Genomic DNA, 22,774 nt, shown 5'->3' on the forward strand with positions numbered 1-22,774 from the left:
AAACGTGCTTCACTCCGTTTGGAAGCAATGTCAAATACCTCGGCAGTAAGTAGCAAATACGCGAGGCAGGGAACTCGCCGCGCCGGTATCCTTTCACCAGATCACCGCGCCGTCTTAACTGTTTGTCAAAATATTTGCAATTTAATTAAATAAAACATTACAGTAATTTAGTATCTCTATAGCCGGGTATAACGCTGTAGCTGTCGCTGTCATACCTACTCGCAATGGACTATAAACCTGCGTTAGCCAGACATACTTCATTTATGAAAGCTGAAAGTTCGTCAGGCTATGCACCATTAAGTAAGTGACAACAGGCTATCATTATTAGGTCATAATATGAGATATATAGGAAGTAGTTTGAGAAAAAACCGTATCAAAACTTGTTGTCAATTGTCATTCAATATCAATGTCGGTCTGACAATCGTACGGCATCCATTACTGGAACCTACGTTATCTTAAGCTATCTGCCTTTTACACATTCGGCCGTGCCGAAAAGAACACCTTAGGCACCGTGTGTATAGCTTCAAAAACTGTTCCAAGTTGCGAAGCTCATTGGTCTTGGCGTGCAATCCTTTGGAGACAAGCGAAATAAAAGTTGGTATGATTCTCAATAGAGGCATATTAAACAACACCAAGAGTCGCCTTGTACGTGCCTTAATATTCTCTATGTTTAGTATGGAGTAAAAACTTGGACCATAAAAGCAAGAGAATATGGAATAAACGCGTTCTAGATGTGGCGCTGGCGGCGCATTTTAAGAATACCTTGGACAGCCAAGCGCATAGACATGTCAATTCTATCGCAGCTCGGAATGAAGGTGGCTTTCCTTCTTATGTTACCAACGTATATTGTGGTATTTCGGGCAAATTATGCGGCGTGGTGACTGCAACTCAGAGAAGTTGATAATATACATCACTGACGGGAAAAGACCGAGGACACGATGGGCTGATCAGCTTAAAAAGGATAAAAATACGAATGTCTACACGCTAGCAAAAATGGCCACCAACAGAATCCGGTGGAAAACGTGGACCCGCAGGAGGTTGGGACCACGATCTTCAGAAATGAAAAAACGACCGCAGGGAGATGATTCTCAAATTACTCACTTACTTGTTTGGTTTTGGCAGAAATCAGCAAACACACATACATACAAACACATAAACATATTCATTCCATTCGAATTAAGCAATAAAACCAGCGTTGTTCAAGTTTTGCAAATAACCTAACCTAACCTAACCTAACCTAACCTAACCTGCATATACTTACTTATAATAATAGCAACGGCAGGAGCACGGGCGGGCAAACTTTCAGTGTTCGTAGAATGTGGTATGTCTGGCTGTCGCAGGCTATCGTTGTACTCGTATTCATATTTGGGGCAGGGTCGGAACGCTAATTCAGTGTGCATTTTGCCGGACAGCTCCTTGCTCCGAAAAAGATCAAGGAGACTCGATAGCAGGCGCTTTGCTAACTGCTTATTGCCTTTTATACGACGACGCTAAAGGAAGGTTGGCGATTTGTTGTTTTGATATGAATAATTTATTTTGGGGTTTTACACTTACTAGTCGCCGAGTGATCGAAAATCCACCATAATTCATTTAAATTTTTAAATTTGAACGGCTGTCAAATACTTTTAGTCGCTGATTTGCCAAGGATATACATTTAATTTATCTACCTTTTGTAAGCAAATTACCTATATTATGACTTTTAAAAATACCAATCCAACCTTTTTAAAATTTGTATTAATAAACAATAAATCAGGACCGGCCGGTTTAAATGAGAAAATGGTGTCCATTGTACGTCGTCCTTGATTGTACAATTTCACATTTTAATGATGATATAACACATGTACTTATGAGTATTTATAGCATTATTGTCTTAGAATGTGTGAAACTCATAGTTATTTTATTAAATTATTACATATCTAATACATATTGTATTAATGACGTGTGCTATCATACTTCTCCGTCCCGCGTCATCGGACTACTGTACTAACGACCATACGACTAATTGGAGGGGAAACAAATGAAAATAATGAAGTGACTTTTCGCACGACTCTTTCTTTAGATGATGTCTGACTCCACTCTCGCAAGTCGTGCCGAAGCGCTTATATACCGGTCAACGTAATTACCATAAGATATAGAGGCGGCGAAAGTTTTTTTTATCCTAAGCGGCTGTAACTTTCTATAAATGGCAACATTATAACTAATGACTTACGGATCAACTTTCATTCGGCGACATGCTAACTTTTCGTGGCAATACCCATCTACCTCTAATCTTCGTGGATTAGTTACTCAGCAACAATGTTACTTCAACGTTTACTTCATCACGATCGGTCTCCTAGAACTGCCCTCTTCCCTCCTTATCGCGCGATTTTGACATTTTGACGATTTCGACTGAGGAGGTGTAACACCACCAATTTCCCTAGGACTCGAACCCAAGACTTCTTGTACTGACATCCATAAGTCAACCATTGGGCTAAACCTGCAGCTGTTTATATTTATATTTTACACATACGAGTATTGTTACTGGAAAGGAAACTACGCGGGTGATACCGCGGCGCGTTTGTATACGTTGGTAGTACATAATATGAACTATACTAATATTATAAAGAGGTAACGTTTGTGGTGTTGGAAGGGTGAATCTCTAGATCTGCTGACGCGATTTTGAAAATAATTTTACCACTAGAAAGCCTCGTTTATGATCGTCATTGGCTATTTTTAACCGACTTCCAAAAAGGAGGAGGTTCTACGTTCGGCTGTATGTATGTTGTTTTTTTTTTTTTTTTTTTTTTTTTTTTATGTATGTCCAGCGATAATTCAGTCATTTGTAGACCGATTTTGAAAATTCTTTTTTTGTTTTGAAGGGTTTGATTCCAGGGTGGTCCCATTTTTTTCATGTCAGGATCTGATGATGGCATCCTGGAGAAATCGAGGGGAACTTTCGAAAATCGTAGAGACGGCTAGTGCGTTTGTTAGTGTTTCCATAAGCTATTTTAAACCACGACAATTTTATGAAGGTCTGGAGTTGGTCTGATGATGGAGCCGAAACACAGACGATGGAACTCGTCAACGATTTACAGCAGTTACCTTTTGTTTGGGCTTGATTTATTTGTATTGATGAGAACTTTCCACCTAGATGGGTTGTGACTGTATTAAGGGTCTGATGATGAAGACGAAGGACAGTTAAGAGAACTCTTCAACGGTTCACAGTAGCTACCTTGTGTTTGGACTTGATAAATTTGTATTGATGAGAACTTTCCACCTAGATGGGTTGTGACTGTATTAGGGGTCTGGTGATGAAGACGAAGGATAGTTAAGGGAACTCCTCGACGGTTCACAGTAGCTACCTTGTGTTTTGACTTGATAATTCTGTATTGATGAGAACTTTCCAACCATATGAATTGTGACTGCATAGGGGATCTGGTGATGAAGACGGAGGGCAGACACCTTTCACGTTTTTCTGAATATTCATATTACGTGTGGATAAAGGGGGAGTGAAATTTTATATATGAGTTAAGGTAGTATTTTTAAAATTGGGATTGTAGGACTTAGATACTTATCATAAGAAAATAACGTTCAACTAATTGCTTATTAATTTTTGGTTACACTCAGTAGGTGTGCTAACACTAAAAATTAAAAAATAAAAATTTTAATAAAAAAAATTCAACCGACTTCCAACTCAAAAATTAGCCTAAACTAAAAAGCAAAAAATAACATCTTACCTATGTGCTACCTTCTGATCAGTTTGAAGGCGGTGCCAATCCAGTGTCATGTTTTAATTAAAGCCGTCTCTGAAAGAACCACAGAAATTTTGTAATTTAAACGGCTTAAATTAAAACATCACTGGCTTGGCACCGCCTTCAAACTGATCAGAAGGTAGCACATAGGTAAGATGTTATTTTTTGCTTTTTAGTTTAGGCTAATTTTTGAGTTGGAAGTCGGTTGAATTTTTTTTATTAAAATTTTTACCCCGTATCCTCACGCGAAAGGGAACTACGCGGGTCGGCTAGTATTGCGTATATTCGTATATAGTCGAAAAGATAATAAAATATCGTACATATTGTGTAGCGTACATTGTTATTTTATTATGTTTTCGATAGATAACATTAGTTATTTCGATGTCCTATCAGTGACAAGACAACATTATTTTAGGGATTAACATTTGTTGTTGGTTTTTGATAGATTGTGTGGATAGCAGAATATAATATAATTAGCGCAGGCACGCGACTTCCCGTGAGGGACGATGGTGCAATATAAGTCAGTGTAATTTCGTCCAATCGTCATTTTTTTAACCTCTGTCTAAGTACATTTTAATAATAGTTTGAGTACCTATTTCAACCCCTATTTCACAGCTCTCTGTTTTTATTCGCGACATAAAGTAGCCTATTATTTTCTCTGAGGCCCTACACATTCGTATAGCTACCAAAATTCATTAAAATCGGTTCAGCGGTTCATCTACATACTCGTAGTACAAGACGAGTTAGTGATGGCGCGCCGCACGGACGCAAACGAAGTGCGTATCTATTGATAAGTATCTATTATTTTCTATCATTGGAATTCATTATGTATCATTTTAAAATATATTTATATCGTAATATTAATTATTACATAATAAAATATGGTCTGTTTATCGTCAATGTTCTTACACTTAGTACAACTTTTGGTTCACAAAGAAGACCCAATCGGTTCTTCATGAGCCCTGCCCACTGCCATTCAGCTTTGCAACGCTATCTACATATGTATTCTGTGATGTCGGTAAGTTACGTCTAGCATAACTCTTCGTCGCCCAGAGTGACTCTGGTTCTCGGAGCTTTCTTATAAAACTATATAATTGTATATAATGCAAGGTCGGAGCCTCAAAACCCCAATACTGGTGCTATAAATCATCGTAGCATTATACACTCACAGAAATGCTTAGCCACGGTGGCAACGCTTCGTGCAATGTTTGCATATGTACTTACTCGTAAGTGTAGATTGATTCTTCTATTGCTCATGCTCGAAAGTGTGTATGCTCGCCGGCGTAGGCATAACAGTCGACATTTTCTATTTCTCTTCACCAGATGTCTCGTTGGTCGTATGCTAGGCCTACACTGGTCTTTGATGTACGAAAGTGTATCTACTTTCGCTATTTATGTGAATACTTACTTAATAACTTTCCTTTTACTAATTTCTTAAGTCTCGCAGTTAAATACTAAAGGCGCACATTAAGAATGTGTAAATTTTTAATAAGTACATAAATTATTTATACACGTTATTATAAAATAGCATTGTTTTATTCATTCGTCTGACTTTTTGTGCCATTTTAATAATTAAATTGTACCCAAAAGTTTATATAATATAATATAAAATATTCCAAGGACTTTATGCTCTATATTATGCAAGTAGTCATATATGTATATTTGGACCCAGTAAGGTCGAGGCAGACTGCAATTCCTAAATAACTGCAACTTTTAAAGCGCTTGTAGCTTAGTAGTATTTACACGATACTAAAATATAAGCTAATTTTTTTTTCAATTTGTCTGCCTGTCTTTCTGTTTGTCCGGAATAATGTTTGGAACGACTGAAGCGATGTCAGTGGGGCTGTCACTGGAAAATAGACGAGGTTATAAAGCAGCATATTATATAGGCTACTCTTTGTCCTGAAAAAATCATGGTTTCCGCTGTATTTGTGAAAAATAGAGTTTCAAGAGTTCAAAGTCGCAGGCGTATCATAAACTAACCGTCTGTACATTAATTATATTAAAAAAAAACAATTAATACAGATACATTGAGATTGTAAGTTACTGAGTCCAAAAAGTAGAATTTCATTATGCAAATTATAATGAGAATATATTGTTACGAAGATGGAAGGATTTGGAATGAAACACCCGGTGACTCGCATGACACTACTCCACTCCTTAATCCGAGTATCAATACACACTTCCAAACGGTAATTCGTTATCTAAAATCGTAACTGAGTTCACTTGTCTTGTCTACTTGTATCGCTGGTATCACGCATCATCGTTCCGAAGTTACTACCACAATCGCGTATTTATACCAGTGACAAAGATTCTAGATCATTCTGGAATATCCTACAAAATCTTGGAAATTTTTAACGAATAAAAAAAAAATCTTGAAAGACACGCGTATTGTTCATTCCACGAAATTCGACATAAACAATAACAAAACATCGTTATCGCAGATTGTAAACAACTCGATATTGCCGAATGATTGTAGACCTTATGTCACTAGTACTACGGTTCTCCCTAACGATACTCTCCGTCCAGATTTATATATTCTTGTTTGAGCCCGATAAGCTCAAGAACGTCTGAACCGACTTTATTGCGGTGGTCTGGTGGTGGTGAAACTGGCTACAATACATCGGTATTGTAGCCAGTTTCACCATTTAGTGCTTGTTTAATTAAAATAAGTTCACACACAAAAAAAAATTTCCCTATGTGAAAAATAAGCGCCTTTCGTTCAGCTAAATCGACCGAAGCGAGTTTCTAACTCGATTCGTATTAATAATAACTTCGATTTAGCTGAAACTTTATGCCACTATAGATTGTAAAACCGCTTATTTGGAAGTACATGTAATTATTACACGATTAATACAGAAAACTGCATGTATAGACATAGTATATATTTTGTATTAAGTGGCCCAACCACGAATATTTCCCTTTTCCGTTAGGAGCAGGTGCAGTCCAACTCTTGGATAGGAATCGGGAGCTATCGGAGCTTCATTGACGTGAACTTTTAACTCCGTGTGTTTGCTACTATGCTCGGTGAACTGATTACAGTTCCTTGTGCTCGTTTTGTCTTTTATTTATCGAAAGTTTAACTCGTGACCCCGGGTTCACGTGCCAGTTACACAGTAATTAAATTACCTACCTAAAGATTAATAAAACATTAGCCATAATTAATTATGAGACTCTTACACAAAAGAACCTTAAGAACCTTCAAACGAAAACGTAATGAATAACGATGATTATAGTTGTAATAACCCTGAAATTATTTAACAAAAGCAGGCGTTACTTTGCGGAAGTTCATTATGAATGGGAATAATTGATTTTTTCGCAGTTTTTTGATTTGGAACGAATCCAAGTGACAACGTCACCGATATCGTATAGAAAACCCTCAAGGTTTTTTTTGATGTATGAACACGCATCACTTTTTACTGAGTGGTGCGATTGTGATACTTAATTCGTTTTTGATTAGAAAAGTTATACCTACTTCGAAGTTGGTTCCTTATAAATTCGGAAAAATAATCAACCCTAAGGATAGGAAAACAATTTAAATATCTAGTTTAATGTAGGTACCTATTCTGTTCTCTAATTAATAATTTGGCAACCACTTTGATGTTTTTTTTGGGCAAAATCCATAACGACACACATTGTAATCTATACTTATAATAAATCTGTAGAGAGGTCAATTCTGTACAAGAATTTATATTTCAATAATATCTATCAGCGGATGATTAGTGATCGATACTAATGCCAAAAATGCAATCAGTTAAATGTTTGTCTGTCTGTATGTTCGTACGTACAAAAACTACTCGACGGATTTTAACGAAACTTGGTACAATTATTCTTCATATTCCTGGGCAGGTTATAGTATACTTTTCATCACGCTACGATCAATAGGAGCAGAGCAGTGAAGGGAAATGAAGGAAAGTGTTCCTCGTAGCATTTAAGTTAAGCATAAAATAAACAAATCAATAAACAAAATGCATTTAGTTCGCGTCATGCAATGTTTGGGAACACGGACAGAGACAGTTGCGCTTTATTTGCGTCGGTAGCGCGAGTTAGTGACGTCACGGCCGGATGCGAGCACGACGCGCGACATCACGTGCGAGGATACTGCATCTCACGACGTCATTCGCATGCCTTACTATTTATTTATTTAAACTTTATTTGTTGGCTACAGCACAATATCAAAAACAAGAGAAATAGAGATATTACTATAAGTAGCGATTTCCTTAAACAATCTTTAGACATTTCATTTGTGATGATTTTGCTGGAGGTGTATTGTTGCAAATGAATTTCTCAAGTTTTTAAAATATGAAACTATATGTATAATATTTAAGCTATATAAATTATTTAGATTATTTATTTTAGTCGGATACTATAAATTCTTTTTGTAGTTTTCGATCAACCTTAAAGTACATAATATTTAATTACGTGTCTTTTTACTTTGTTATAAGTACGACGCACTTCACTGGACCTTCCGCAATATATAGCGTCTTTAATTTATATGATACATCGTAAATATTGGGAATTACGAGATTACAGATAATAATAAATCATTAGTGGGAGTTTCTATTACCCCCCAACTTCAGTCTTACCTACGAGTAATATCAGTCTTTAAACTGTACCAAAACAATATCTGTAGGTAAATATGCAATTACATTTTTAGTTTGTTTGTCTCTCTTATCGTTAATTAGTAATTACTAGAGATGCGCCGAGTAACACTTTTGCCGAGTAACGAGTACCGAGTTTTACTCGGTTCAATTTTTTTTCAACCGAGTACTCGGCCGAGTAGCTCGGTTCAGTCAAATTTCTATTTCGCGCGCGTAAACAAGTATTAATTCAATTCAATTCAAAATTGTTTATTTCAAGTAGGCTTAGTTTACAAGCACTTTTGAAACGTCAAGTTTGAGTTGACTATTTGTAGTGACTCTACCACCCAGCTCAGAAGGCGCAGTCTGAGAGGGCGAGAAACTCAACAGTTGCTCTTTTAAATCCTTCATTTTAATTTAATTTAAATTTAATTGAGATTTTCAAAGATTTTCTAAATTACTAATAAATACTTTTTGATTAACACTGTTGTTCTAATTATATCTACCTAAATAATGCTTTTCTTAAACAAAGTATACTCGGCATTCACCGACCGAGTTATTCGACCGAGTACAAGTATCAAAAAATCCGCCGTTACATTACATAGTAACATTACACGGTCGCCCTCGGCGTGAGGTCGACAACGTCTGTGTAGGCGATGATATCGCAGACTAGATAACGAGTTGATATTTTTACCGCAAACGGCTATAATAAAATATTATAGTAGAGGTGTGTGTGTGTTAGAGCTCGTTTATATGGAAGTACTGCCGCCACGCCTGTTCTTGCGTTCAAGAGATGCTTCCTAAATATAGTTTGGATGATAACGATAAGGTAATAAGAATCGATACGTAATATCCCAATTCATGTCATGGAATTTCAATGATTTCAGATAGTACGAGTATATGCAATGGCAAACTAGTCTAAGCGTATCTTGTATTTGTATACATCATACTGGTTAGTACGCACTCGGACCACAATAGCAACAAAGGTTGCCACAGTACAATTGTACTCCAACTGTACCGAAACAGTGTTTATTTTTCACGAACTTTGATTACTCATTATCATTAGCTGATTACCGATAAGAGGTCATTGCAACTGTAATCTGAAACGTGCGATAGTGTCACCTTTGGTTGTGTGCGTTTATATTTTTAAAGCTAATCCGAATGTTTAGAAGACTGATGGGAGGCTTCAGCCGTGGCTAGATACCACTCTACCGGCAAAGACGTTGTGTTGATTTTTATCCTTCTCCTAACTAATTTGGAGTAAGTTAGCCCATTAACATCTTAGATTGAATCATCAATTACCATCAGGTGAGATTGTAGTCAAGGGCGAACTTGTAAAGAATTAAAAAAATAGAATCCCATCCAAAGGTATGAAATGATATTGGAACAAACAATAGGGATCTGCAATCATTACTTTCGGAGCTACAGGGATTTAAAGGGTCAGATTTGCTTAAGTATAGGGTTCCGTCCAGCAGGGCAGGCAATTTAGATATTGGACGACGTGACCAGCGACGAACTAATATTACGTACATGTCTGAATCTAGCCGTTTGTTACTATCAAACTTTTGTTGGCATTGGTGGCGTTGAACTAAGCCCAGAAGTCAACATTAAATTAAAGGTAAATTTGTGTTCGAGTTCATTTCACCGTCAATGTCAATAATCGCCAGATATGCACGGGCCCTTATCCGTGGGAAAGCCGCCAGTAAAGTTCAGACAGAGTTGTCAACATGCCCGATGCTGTGAGTGATAAGAGCAAGGTCAGCAGCGGCGCTAGCGGCGTCGGCCGGCGGCACAGTACACGGACAGTGCCCGGCGCGTTATGTAAGCGTCGAGAGCATGGCTAGCACTGGTAGCTGTACGCACATTTGTATTCGTTACGTCGTAGTGTAGGCCTGAAGTGCACGATGTTATTTGCGTTATACGGTGTACTTCCGACTCGGTGCTGGTCACTACAAATATACAGAACCTGTGCAACGTATTTGATTTGTACACAACATATAGGAGAACAAAACTATATAGTTTTCATTTACAGAGATTTAAGATCTAATCTTAAAACTATTCACATTTAACAATACATTACAATATAATGATCACGCTTCTTCATTCAGGTAGGCAGAGACCACTACTTCAACTTGCTACGACCGTTGCATACATGGTCTGTATAGGGTTTTTTGGACGTGGCATTTGAGAAAGTCCTGGATTTGGTGCAGGACCATTCGACTTGGCCTTCCCCTTCCATTTATCCTCTATGTGCACAAAATATCTAAGTATACCTAGTCCTACCTTTATTTTCCTTATTAATAGACTTATTTTCCTTAGTGAGATCGCAACAATATCACCTTGGGCTTAGGTGAGCGTAGATTAGTGCCAAAGGCCTAGAAGAACGTGGAGGAGGCGTCTCTCCAAGCGCCGTTCGTCTGACTGAGTTTAGTGACACGTTGGAAACGATAGGATACGTGTGTGAGTGATAAGTCCTTGGAGAAGTGATTGGAACACATCCGAGTGACGTAAGATGTCAATAACAATGTGTTGTTGTCTTACGTCACTCGGATGTGTTCCAACAAGATCAAGAATGGAACGTTCGTTAAACTGTGGCGGTCCCTACGTTTACGTTCATGGAGAATGGTTTCATTGATATTATAGATTGCGTCAGGTGAAGGCTGACGTGACGTGGTCAGACGCGGTTCGCTCCGCAGCGCGGGCTACACTCTGGACAGGACACGTCATTTCCTCATACACAAGCTACCTAAGCTCTAGTACCAATTTATTTAATGCTTTTATGACTGATACGACAGTCAGATATCATTGGTTTAGTTTTATTACTAACATACAATATTAACAAATGGGCATAATAAATCGATTTATGTATGCGATTTTATGAAGGGAGGTACACATTTTTTTTGGAGGACAGTAAGACTTAACTATAACGTATATACTCAATGCGTCAACCATGTAGGTACTAATTAAATTGCTACATGATTTAATTACTAGCTACATGTAGTGTAGTCACTAAATTACTACATGGCTTGTATTTCATACCATGTTCCAAGTAAACAATAATAATATAAATAACGTTTACCTGGAACTCCGTAAAGAAATACCAAGTCATAAATTAGTCATAATAGAGATAACAAATGACAAGCAAGAATGCTGTAATTCGCGATAAAATGCAATTTTTCACATTCACGTGAAAAATTGCACGTATTGATACTCGTAATAAACTGCACCACGACCGGCCCTGTGCGAGATTGCGGAACGATTTCATAAATACATTGTTTGGTGAATGGAAAACTTACAAAAAAAGGATATAGATTAAAACTTGGTAGTAGTGAGTACACTCACTTATATTAAAAAGATCTCAAACTCACTAAACGTATATTTACCGTGTTTAAAAAAAACCCAAAAGTTGAACCAATAATCTAGTCACATTAATTCAAGCGACTTGATTTCCTTATGGAAAATAGCGTTTTTCCTTCAAGGCCCCGTTGCAAAACCGTCATTGTGTGCGAGGTTGAACTATGCGCCAGATATTCACTTAGTACCCACGAGTAGATAATAATGTTACTTGAATCATTTTTATTCAAAAAAGACAAAGACTTCAGAACGATACAAAAATTAAAAATGTACTAAAAATCGATTGCATTTGAAAATACATAATTACGTAGTGATTTTTGTATCCTCTTTAAAGTCAATCAATGAATGAGATGTCATTGTCGAATATCACTGTTATCTTGATTTGATAAGATAACAATTTAGTGCAAAACATCTTTAAAACTGTCGCCTGTCAGTTAGACACAGATAATGTAATGAATACTATGTCAAACGGATACGAATTATTGCCCACCTAAAAAAAGTAAATTAATGATTAGGTAAATATAGATTTTTTTTAATTGGCTTCATGAGTCCTCTGAGCTCTGTATCATTCGTATAATTTGGGCCCGAGTTTGTATGTTTGACTAAAGACTGGGTTTCTCCTTAAAGTCGCTTTAGATCGATCGAGAAAAGTCGACCTTATTGATGTCCGTAAAAAGCCTTGCATTCAAGTTAGCAGATGTTATCAACAATACATACAGATATTAGTACCTACTGCACGTACGCTGTAACTGTTTATTTCTCTTTTTTGTATCATTTGTATTTTTAGATTTCCTTAATTAACTGAGTTTTGACAGAATACTCCGAATAACATTGTCGGTCCATAACAATTCAATTAAATCAGACTTATTTTATGGGCTAGTAGAATCTTTGGGACGGTAGCGGTGTTTTTTTTTATTCTTTACAAATTAGCCCTTGACTACAATCTCACCTGATGGTAAATGATGATGTAATCTAAGATGGAAGCGGGCTAACTTGTTAGGAGGAGGATGAAAATCCACACTCCTTTCGGTTTGTACACGACATCGTACCAGAACGCTAAATCGCTTGGCGGTACGTCTTTGTCGGTAGGGTGGTAACTAGCCACAGCCGAAACCTCCCACCAGCCATACCTAGACCAATTAAGAAAACCTCAATCGGCCCAACCGGGGATAAGACCCAGGACTTCCGTCATGTAAATCGACCGCGCATGTCAAAAATTATTGAGATATGTAAACTTTTCTGTATTATTGCTATCGGTAAATGTCTGCTATGTGTCACGTCCATCTCAAGATACGGTCTAAGTGCGTTAGATAAGAGTCAACAAGTCGAGTGACGTTATGCAACGATACAGTACAAGACGTCAGTGAGTGCAACTTTCGCCGCGCGCCGAGCGACCTCCGACCGGGTCCTCTGCGTTGGCAGACTTCCACGGCGAACAGTAAAAGTGCCTGAAGCTTGCGAGCGAGCTGGGCTCCGTGCACTTTCCTTTGTATTACGAATGCCCGCGTCTAGCGATGTGAGTCTGACGCAATACCGCCACAGGGCAGTTTGTTATATTTTTTTTGTATGAAGTAAGCTCGCTTTGACTACCATCACACCTGTTGATAGTGTAGATGTGGCCTAAGATGACTTGACATCCTTCACTTAAAGAAGCTCTAATTATCAAACAAAGCATTAAATTATTGTATGTATGTATATTAAATCTTTTTCTTATTAAACGACATTAAATTACTTAATTAAATTCAACACGTCTAACATTTCCGTCTAATTTTATCATAATTCACTGATCTGATTTGGATGGGGTTTGCGTTATTGAAATGAATATGTATTTTAGGGAATATTGTGATAAATAATTGGAAGGCGGTTCGTTTTATTTTTCGCGGTTTATTCAATTACAGAACTAAGCTAGAACTTTTTAGCTAGAGCTTTTTCTTAATATTTCCGAATCGTCATTTATTTTGATCCAAATGATGATAAAAGCTGCGGAATGTGGTTTCTTGAATTTTGGAAAATTATAACATTTTATTTGACTTGGTTGAATAGGTATAGTTATAAACGAGAAGTACTCGTAAATCTTCGACCGTGACGAGTTACCACTTTAATAGCAAAAATGTAGTCGGTACCGTACCGCGGTCTGTCTTCCGTGTACAAACGACATCAATCATTATTAATCATTATAAAGGTATGGTTATGCCTATGTTTGAACTATGGAGTAAGGAATTTTCATTTGCCTATGATTATTTGATTTGACACTGTTTAGTGCCATACAAAGTACAAACCAGCATATCAATAATAAGGTTCGTTGTAATTATTAATAAATACTTTAGTCGTGGTGCTTTCTTTACTAATTTAACGAAGATCTACTAAGTAATTGAGCATTTTGGTAAGTGGTCAAGTGGATGCCGGCTTGATACCCATCTTGATAAATCATACCATATTAGGAAATCGTAAAGGTGTGTCACGATCAATTATCATATATCATCAGCCTGTATGCTGCCACTGCTGGACATAAGCCTCTTCAAGAGCGCGCACACACGATCCTCCGCCATCCTCATCCAGCTACCTTCTACCTTCCCACTACCTTCTTGATGTCGCTCGACCATCTGGCTGGAGGACGTCATTGCTCGTACGTGTGTAATTAATAATGAAAACATTTTCTTTCTTTTGATTAAGTAATTTCAAATTACTCAAAAAGTCAAATCATTTACTAATTTGATAGTAGGTTGCCATCGTTAACCAAAGACATAAACGTAACTTAAGTGCTTTATGTTCTGTGACTTGAACTCTATTATTAAATTTGTTTTTTGTTTAAATATTCGGATTCGGCGCCGAATTAAAATTAATCACGTAGTTACCATTAGGTTAATAGCTTAACACTTTTTGCGTTACTCGATCATTCACCGGCGATTTTTTTGTGCTTCTAAAATATACCTACTTAAAGCCTTGTACGATGTAATTCTGCTGGAGACCGTTTATTTTTTTGTTATCCTAATCCATCTGAAATGGGCTTTTTTTTATACAAAATAAGCTCGCGCTTGACCACGATCTCACCTGATGGTAAGTGTAGATGTGGCCTAAGGTGATACGCGCTTGCCTAGAAGATGCCTATTCACTCTCATCTTAAAGATGCCCAAGTTGTAAGAATTAGGAAATACTGACTTCGGGAGAGAGTTCCATACCCTAGCCATACGTATAAGAAACGAAGAAGCAAATCGCTTCGTACGAGTCCTAGGAATGTCAATGACGTAGGGATGGAAACCTACCCGGTGTCTTGCAGTGCTGTGGTAAAAAGGTGACGGTGGTACAAGCTCAAATAGCTCCTGTGCACACTCTCCGAAATATATTCTGTAAAAAACCGAGAGACTAGCAACCTTCCTACGATGACAAAGAGTTTGAAGTTTTTTCAGAAGGGGTGAGTCTTCGCCTATAAGTCTTCTGGCTCGGCGATCTACTGCGTCCAAAGCAGCCAACTGATACTTAGCAGAGCCATCAAAAAGGTGACTGCAGTACTCCATGCACGATCGAACCTGAGCTTGATATAAAGTTAGCAATTGGTGTGGTGTGAAGTACTGCTTCACCTTATTTAGGATACCAAGTTTTTTGGCGGCAGTTTTGGCTTTGGCTTCTATAGATCGACCGAAATTAATGGTAGCCGATATGTCGACACCCAGAAGATCTATATGATCGGTGATGGGAACAGATATATTTCGGAAAGAAGGAGATGCAGTAAAAGGACTCCGTTTTGCTGTGAGTAGACACGCCTGCGTTTTGGTTACGTTGAACTGAACCAAATTGGCATCACCCCAGTCAGAAACTTCTTTAAGGGTAAGGTAGGGTTCAAGCGTTCAACCATCGTCTTTCGGAGCTCATTAGTTTCAATTCCACTGACGCGTGGACCGGACGTATACCTCTCCGTTACAGGGCTTCTTCCTCATGAGTCATGTTGCTATGTCATTAGAACTACTCGTAACTATTTGTACGTTTATGTCAAGCTTTAATACATCAATCTTCAGATAAATACTCATTCCTCAGTCAAGGCACCTGACGATGCATCATAAGTGATATTTTCACTTATGATGCAAATATAATCTGCCGTCTAATTGGCGAATCCTAATTGGAACAGCGCTGTAAGTCTAAGCCCAATACTCTGTCACGGAGAAAGGCCTGGCAACAATAATGGAAGATTTGGCTGATTAATGATGGATGTCTATCATACTAGCAAAACCTACGCAGTTTTGTTCGCGTAATTCCCATTCCCGTAGGAATACGGGGATAAAATATAACCTGTATTAATACCTAACCTGTGTTACTCGATGATAATGTAGCTTTCCATTGTAAAAAATGTATCAAATCGATCCAGTAATTTTAGAGCAGAGTAAGCAAAACAAACAAACGATCAAATATAATATTAGTAAGTAGGTATAGACGACTGTGTGACGTCATAAAGTATTATTACCGCACGGACGTTACGTAAGGAGCAAAACTTTCACTCTCAAACGTAGTACTTATCTCAAATCTCTTAAGCTAACAACCACCACCGATAAGCCCACATGCCTGCAGCTCTAACGGCTTGACACCCGATAAAACTGGTGTGTTGGTCGCGATGAACCTACGACCAGTTTTATCGAATGTCAAGTCGTTGTTAGCGCTGCAGTCAGTACAATTTGCGAAACCAAGCTAGACCAAAACATACTCTAGTCAATTCTTCTTTGCCGTACCAAATTGATTCTGACAATGTGGTTTCAATCTAATGGCATGGTTGGACTTACGGCCTGACCGACGGACCTGAGTCGGGACATAGGTAAAACTATTTATGTAGAGCAGTGTGTGTACACATAGATCCTTTTAAAGATAAAAATCCATTCCACTAGATGAAGGGTGATTCAGTAAATATGTACGAGTATCTGTGATTCAGCATAAGTCTCGAGGAGCTAAGCCAAGTTGGCATCGTTCCATTGAGCGGCGTCAGGCGAGCCGGATTGTCCCTGACATTTTCTTGTTTTGATTGTTTGGTTCTCGTGACTTAGCTCTTGAAGCGGTGGACCCCAAGAAAGTTGAGCTTTTTAGTCAGCGAGGGAAAGTAAAATTACAAGATACTTTTGGTAATTCTGGCAATGCAACGTTTAGTTAGCTTATTATACATTAAAGAAATGGGGATGATGACTAGGTTTGAATATACATATTGATTTTTATGATACATCGGGTAAATAAAGTCAATGTTAACTAATTTATTATTATTGACTGGATATTTGCAAAATAAATGAGATTATAAAATTTCAAAATCTTTTATCGTAATTAGATGAAAATTCATACAGTTTTAGCTTCCTTACATTAAATGTGACATTTTTAATAAATGAACTATAAACATAAACGCACAAATCTGCACAGCGTCGCAAATCTGACCCTTTAAATCCATGTAGCTCCGAAAGTAATGATCGCAGATACCCTGTTCCTTTTACAAAATTGCTTTACTATTGGCATACTCTTAATTTATATACAATTTAAAAAAACTGTCATCATCCCTATTGTAGCGCGCATAGTTAAACGCATCTTCATAGGCTATTCCATCAGTCCTTCTAAGCAGAGGATCTAGTCTCACAGAAGACTTGTTTCCGTTGTTGCCTAGCTCCTATCTCTTCTGGCAGACATTTTGCCCTCGCTTTAGCTTGCTGGTGACACTGCTGCGGTCATGGGCCCAGCCAATACACAGTCAGAAACTGTTGTCGATTGTACATTGTCCGCCGATCAGCTGCAGGTAGCGACGGATAGATCACGAACGTTCCTTGTAGCCGAGGCCGACGACATTCTATGGCATTTAGTTTCACACAACACAAATATTAAATATCATTTTAAACTTTTGCATTATTTATAACATTTAACTTATATTATAAAGTCAGTCCTTCAACTACAAGTATCCAATATATAAAATATTTGTGCATTATCTAAATAAATGTAAGTAGTAGGTATGACTTGCTCATAATATTTTAATTTATAATAATATAATAACTCGTGCATACAATAATAAACATGTAGCTGTCACGTTTGTCTATTGTTTGTTTAATGGCACGTAAGCTTGACTGCGATATCACCTGATGTTAGATGACGTTACAAAAAGATCCATTTATATCTACAGACCTGATATGTGATGCATGTGCATGACATCGTGTTGGTTGCGATGTGCATGACACACGATCAGTTTGTGGTGTTGTTTGCAGGTATGTGAGTTTACTTGATCGTCAGTGGCTGACACCAGGCGTAACAGGAATCGGTTGTTTGCAGAACTGACCTAACTTGCACATAATTTTGTTATCAGCAGATAACTAGTTTTTGCTTTTAGTGAGGATCACTATCGCTCTATGACTCACAGTACAAACGAAATTAATTATATAGATATTCTATTTCCGGCAGGCTTCGGATGTGGCACAGAACATTTAAAATATTTTGTGAGACGTAGAAGTAAAGTGACAGCATGAACACGTTTACAAGTGTAAACAAGAAGAACGTGACGTGAGCATAGCGGAAACGTATTGTTAACTTGTTTAGAATTTTACAGGAGTGTGTGAAATCAAAATCTGTTTACCAAAAAACCGTTGCCTTACCAACCACCCACACCCAGGTGATAATTTACAAAAATTTTTCTCTTTTGCCGATGCTCCTACAGTTAGATTCACAAACGTGTCAATCTGTGTTACTTATAACCCTTACCACTACAATCAAAGTTAAACCGTCGTCCAAAAGTAGAATATCTATAACAATGTCGAGTGCCACTTGGGTAGATACAAATATGACAACCAAAGAGATTATCCTGTGGACGCCCCCGAACACAGAATACATAACGCCAGCCACACACCGTCAAGTAGGTATACCACGCGCTTAGAGATGTGGACAGTATAAAAATGTCAATATTTTCGATATATACCCGCATACGCGCGTTATAATACGCGGATAAAATATTGCCTATTTAGTCGCGGACAATGTTTTACTAGAGGTTCAGCTCAGACACCCTTTCACATTTATAATACTTAAGTATGGATAAGTACCTAATGTTGCTAAAACTAAGTTGTTTACAGCTTGATAATAAAATAAATGACTATTATCGTCATTAACATAATTCCCGTTAATCCCTTCATTAGCTGCTCTACTGCGTTACCGCAAATTACAATAGTTAACTATGCGTCACACACACAAGCGCGCGGTGCAGTGTCGCTACGGTTTGTTTACTAACAACGTTGTGTGTGTGCGTGCCGCCTGCCAACTTTGAGCGTAAACACTGGTGAGAGATTAGTGCGGTTATTTATAGCACTCGCATACCTGCCACTTTGTTATTGTGTCTAGTTTTCATTACACGTCATGTGTGCGACACGATAAGAGGACCGTTTTGACATTCGTAGTTTTGTAGTTCTAAATATGTCTATCAATCACATCAAGAAACTTAAAACAATGACCATTTACAACATCATTTTACGTCTATTTCCGATGTGAAGATGAATGTCGGTGTAATTTTTTCCAAGCGTCCATATCTGGACTCTTTAATAGTTAACCCTCGGTTTAATATGATTTTCAACTTATTTTAAAGCTCGTAGAACGGCAGGCCCAAAACTGTATGAGAGATCATGTAGAATAGTTCAAGTACTTGATTTAAATGCCCGACCGTGACCGAGGAGCACCCTGCGCCAGATGACGTACGGTCTACTCAATATGTTAGATAAACTAATCTATTATTAATATGAGGCGCGTTAAATGCCGATTAACATTTACCTTCCGTCCTGAGAGACTACGTGATATTGTACACGTTTATTAACTGCCTCTTTGCCCCAGTAGTTAGTCTATTCAGCTTCGGGTTTGACTCCTCGGGTTGCGAATATTGAGTTTTTGTTTCTTCTAAAGAAATGACAGTAAAAATATTCTCAGCCCGGCGTTGACTCTCGGAGTTACACTCCCGTATTTATAGAGCAAGTTATACAGATTAAAATAGACTGATAATAATGATTACTATTAAACATTTACTAGGTACTAGATTTAGTTCCGTGGCACATATCGTGTCAATATATCTATCACGCTTTGCATTACGGTTCCGGTTTTAGATTGATAACACTACAGACACACATGCAAAACTATACATACGAGTAGGTATACTATACGTAACCGCCATAAATCCAAAATTAAATACATAATTCACCAACCAAAGGTTCAATTTGCAAACTAATAACATACTCCTTCAAAAATCTTTATTATAGCAGGTAGAGCCTCACGCACCGCTAACTGTCAGACCTCAGTGTGATTATGTATCAAAAATATTAATAACGATCCCTTGAGTTCGGTGGCCTTTGCTTTATCAATTTACAAAAACAATTTAGCTAACAAACTTGACATTACTTCGAAAAAACAAAAAACACGTTGATGATAATTCACCTCGGAAATATCTCGTATGTAATCAGAAATACCTTATGCCAACCACTCACGCTCAAATTTAATCGAAACCACACCTACAACCAATCCATGTTTTGTTAATTTTTCATTGCTAATATGACTGAGCTTGCTGCAGACTTGACGATATACTTGATCATGTGTGGCTGGCGTTATGATACTACACGACAAATATATGTGTAAACTGTAAATGTTTAAATGACAAAGAGCTAAAGTTAATACTCATAGGTATACATACAATACATACTTTTAAATAAATTTTGAGTAGGTAATTGGAAACTCTGGCACAGCTTTGGACAGGATCTGATCTCGTCTTTGCCGGCGATGACTCTGTGCAGACGTTTTTAATTGTGCACTCGTAGCAGAGAAAGCGTTGTATAATTTGAAAGTATTGTAAAGGCCTTGGGGTCTGGGCTGGACGAACAAGCCACTATAATTATATATAGTATTATTAGTATTTTATAGTCGGTTGGGGTGAATGGTAGTTGGAAGCACACTAATAAACCACTGAGAATCCTGCTACAGCTCTTCGAGAATCAATGTAGCAAGTGACGTTGTTAGGTTGTATCTGTGTGATAAGGGTTGGGGTGTACGAGCAAGCACCCACTAGTGGCACTGGAAGGGCTAACGGTCGGCGCTTGTTGCAGACGCTGATCAACATGGCGTACTGCTCGCTGGCGCTGTTCGGCTTCGTGCTGCAGCGGCTGGTGTTCGGGCGGCTGCGCGTGGCGGAGGCGCAGCGCGTCAAGGACAAGTTCTGGAACTACGTGTTCTACAAATTCATCTTCGTGTTCGGCGTGCTCAACGTGCAGTACATGGACGAGGTGCTGCTGTGGTGCTCGTGGTTCACGCTCGTCGGCTTCCTGCACCTGCTGGGCCAGCTGTGCAAGGACCGCTTTGACTATGTGAGTACCTTCTTGTTTTGACGTGATGACGTCTTGTCAATCGATGACCGCTGACTGTCACGTCACGTGTCACGTTCCGCCTCTCTGCCGAGCGAGAGCGCGAAAAAAGCGATAGAGTGGCACGATCTGCCTAAGCTTTCGGTTTGTGACGTTTCTAGCTAAGTCACGTTAAGTTATCGAAAAAACCACCACCCCTCGGTGGTGAGTCCAACCGCTCTTACCTTTGAGCTATTGAGGATTTCACTCAATGACGAGTCAGCCCTTGACTGCTATCTCACTTGATGTTAAGTGATGATGCATTCTAAAACGGAAGCGGGATTACTTAAAAGAGGTACAAGCACAGAAAACATATGTACAAGTATACAAATTTATTCTACTCATGAGTACCTCCGACGGTTTCTGCGCGGCATCGAACGGAAACGCTACATCGTTAGTTGTACGTCTTTGCCGATAGAGTGGTAACAGTCAGGGCCGATGTCCAGACCACTAACCCGTGCGCGGTCATCAAAAACCTATTTGACTCGATAGCTCCACGGACAAGTCTAGGGTTAGGCTAGACAAACCTCGCTCGATTATTGTCCCGCCTACTATGGCTAAGGCTCTTTACCTCTTAGGAAGATTAGCTGATTTAGATAATTTCAGGCGGACGGATGTAAGTTGACAATACAAATATACATTTTAAGTTTCTTCACGGTAGATACGCTTTGTTAGATTATTATTATACACATTGATATATTAAGACAGGTGATATTTAAAAAAATACATATCATAAAGTTAATTACTAAAATGTAAATAACGTGCAATCAGTTGTTGTCCGGTAATGTACTTTCAAATGAAGTTCGTTGAAATCGCAAAAGTACTGAACAATAATATAAGAAAAAGTAAGTAACATATTCGGGAAAATATCGACATTAAAAATCGCGATGTGTTATCGTGGTATGTACCCGTTTAAATAATATTCGTAATATTCGAGAACTTTCTCATGTAGAAGTAGGCAAATGAAGTTTTAGTAACCCACTAATAAACAAACCCATGATTCACTTGGCATTTTGTATCATTCACCACGAATCGTGACGATGCAGCGTCAGGGTTTTGTTTTTCCCCTACTAGCTCACTTGAAAATAATTCAATTGCACTATTCATCTATGTATTATATAAAAAATCGGTTGTGCTGTTCGTATGTAAGGCTAACATAACGACTTGATGGATTTGTATAAAATAAAGAGAAGTAGGATAAACTCTAAGAACCCGTTAAGGTTATTTATATTTAGGTTATACAATAACTTTATCGGTTTTTACATGTAGGTTGTATTGTATGGGAATAGTCATTTTGGTTTGGTATAAGAATGCACGACGATTATTTATGTACTCTTTTTTACTTTTTATATTTTCTATATGAAATGTAGAAACGCGATTTATTTGACAATCAGTCTACGGCAGGACAACGTCTGTTCGGTCAGCTAATTTAAATTATATATTTATGTATATTCATATCATAGCACTAGCAGAACAGTAATATTTATGTAAATATATACAAAAGTTTATGTATTCTATATTATAGTTTCCTCTTTGTTTGTGAAAACGTGACCACGTGAAGTAAAGCAATTACATTATAGAATGAGCCATTTTCCTCCAAAGGTGTTGAAAAAATCCGCAAGGAACAGCACCGAGGGGAGGTACAAATAAACATAATGACTGTCAATATATAGTAAGCGAAACTTTTATCATATGTGTCAATTTTAATACAAGTAACATTTTCAAAGGAAAACATTTTAAA

At 37.9% G+C, this 22,774-nt stretch overlaps 1 protein-coding gene across 2 annotated transcripts in view; it reads left to right on the forward strand.

Moving 5' to 3' along the window:
• Positions 1 to 22,774, forward strand: part of LOC112046118 (E3 ubiquitin-protein ligase AMFR-like) — a 50,191-nt gene that overhangs the window by 7,041 nt on the left and 20,376 nt on the right. Inside the window, exons 1-2 of one of the 2 annotated variants that reach the window (XM_052887918.1) lie at positions 20,215 to 20,653; positions 20,740 to 20,997. In XM_052887918.1, the coding sequence (XP_052743878.1) occupies positions 20,752 to 20,997 (246 nt within the window). In that variant the 5' untranslated portion in view covers positions 20,215 to 20,653; positions 20,740 to 20,751. Of the gene's footprint in view, positions 1 to 20,214; positions 20,654 to 20,739; positions 20,998 to 22,774 lie in introns of those variants that run through there. The other variant, XM_052887917.1, reaches the window with a different exon arrangement.

This window comes from Bicyclus anynana, chromosome 20 (genome assembly GCF_947172395.1).
Source record: "Bicyclus anynana chromosome 20, ilBicAnyn1.1, whole genome shotgun sequence".
In the NCBI taxonomy this organism is placed as follows: Eukaryota; Metazoa; Arthropoda; class Insecta; order Lepidoptera; family Nymphalidae; genus Bicyclus; species Bicyclus anynana.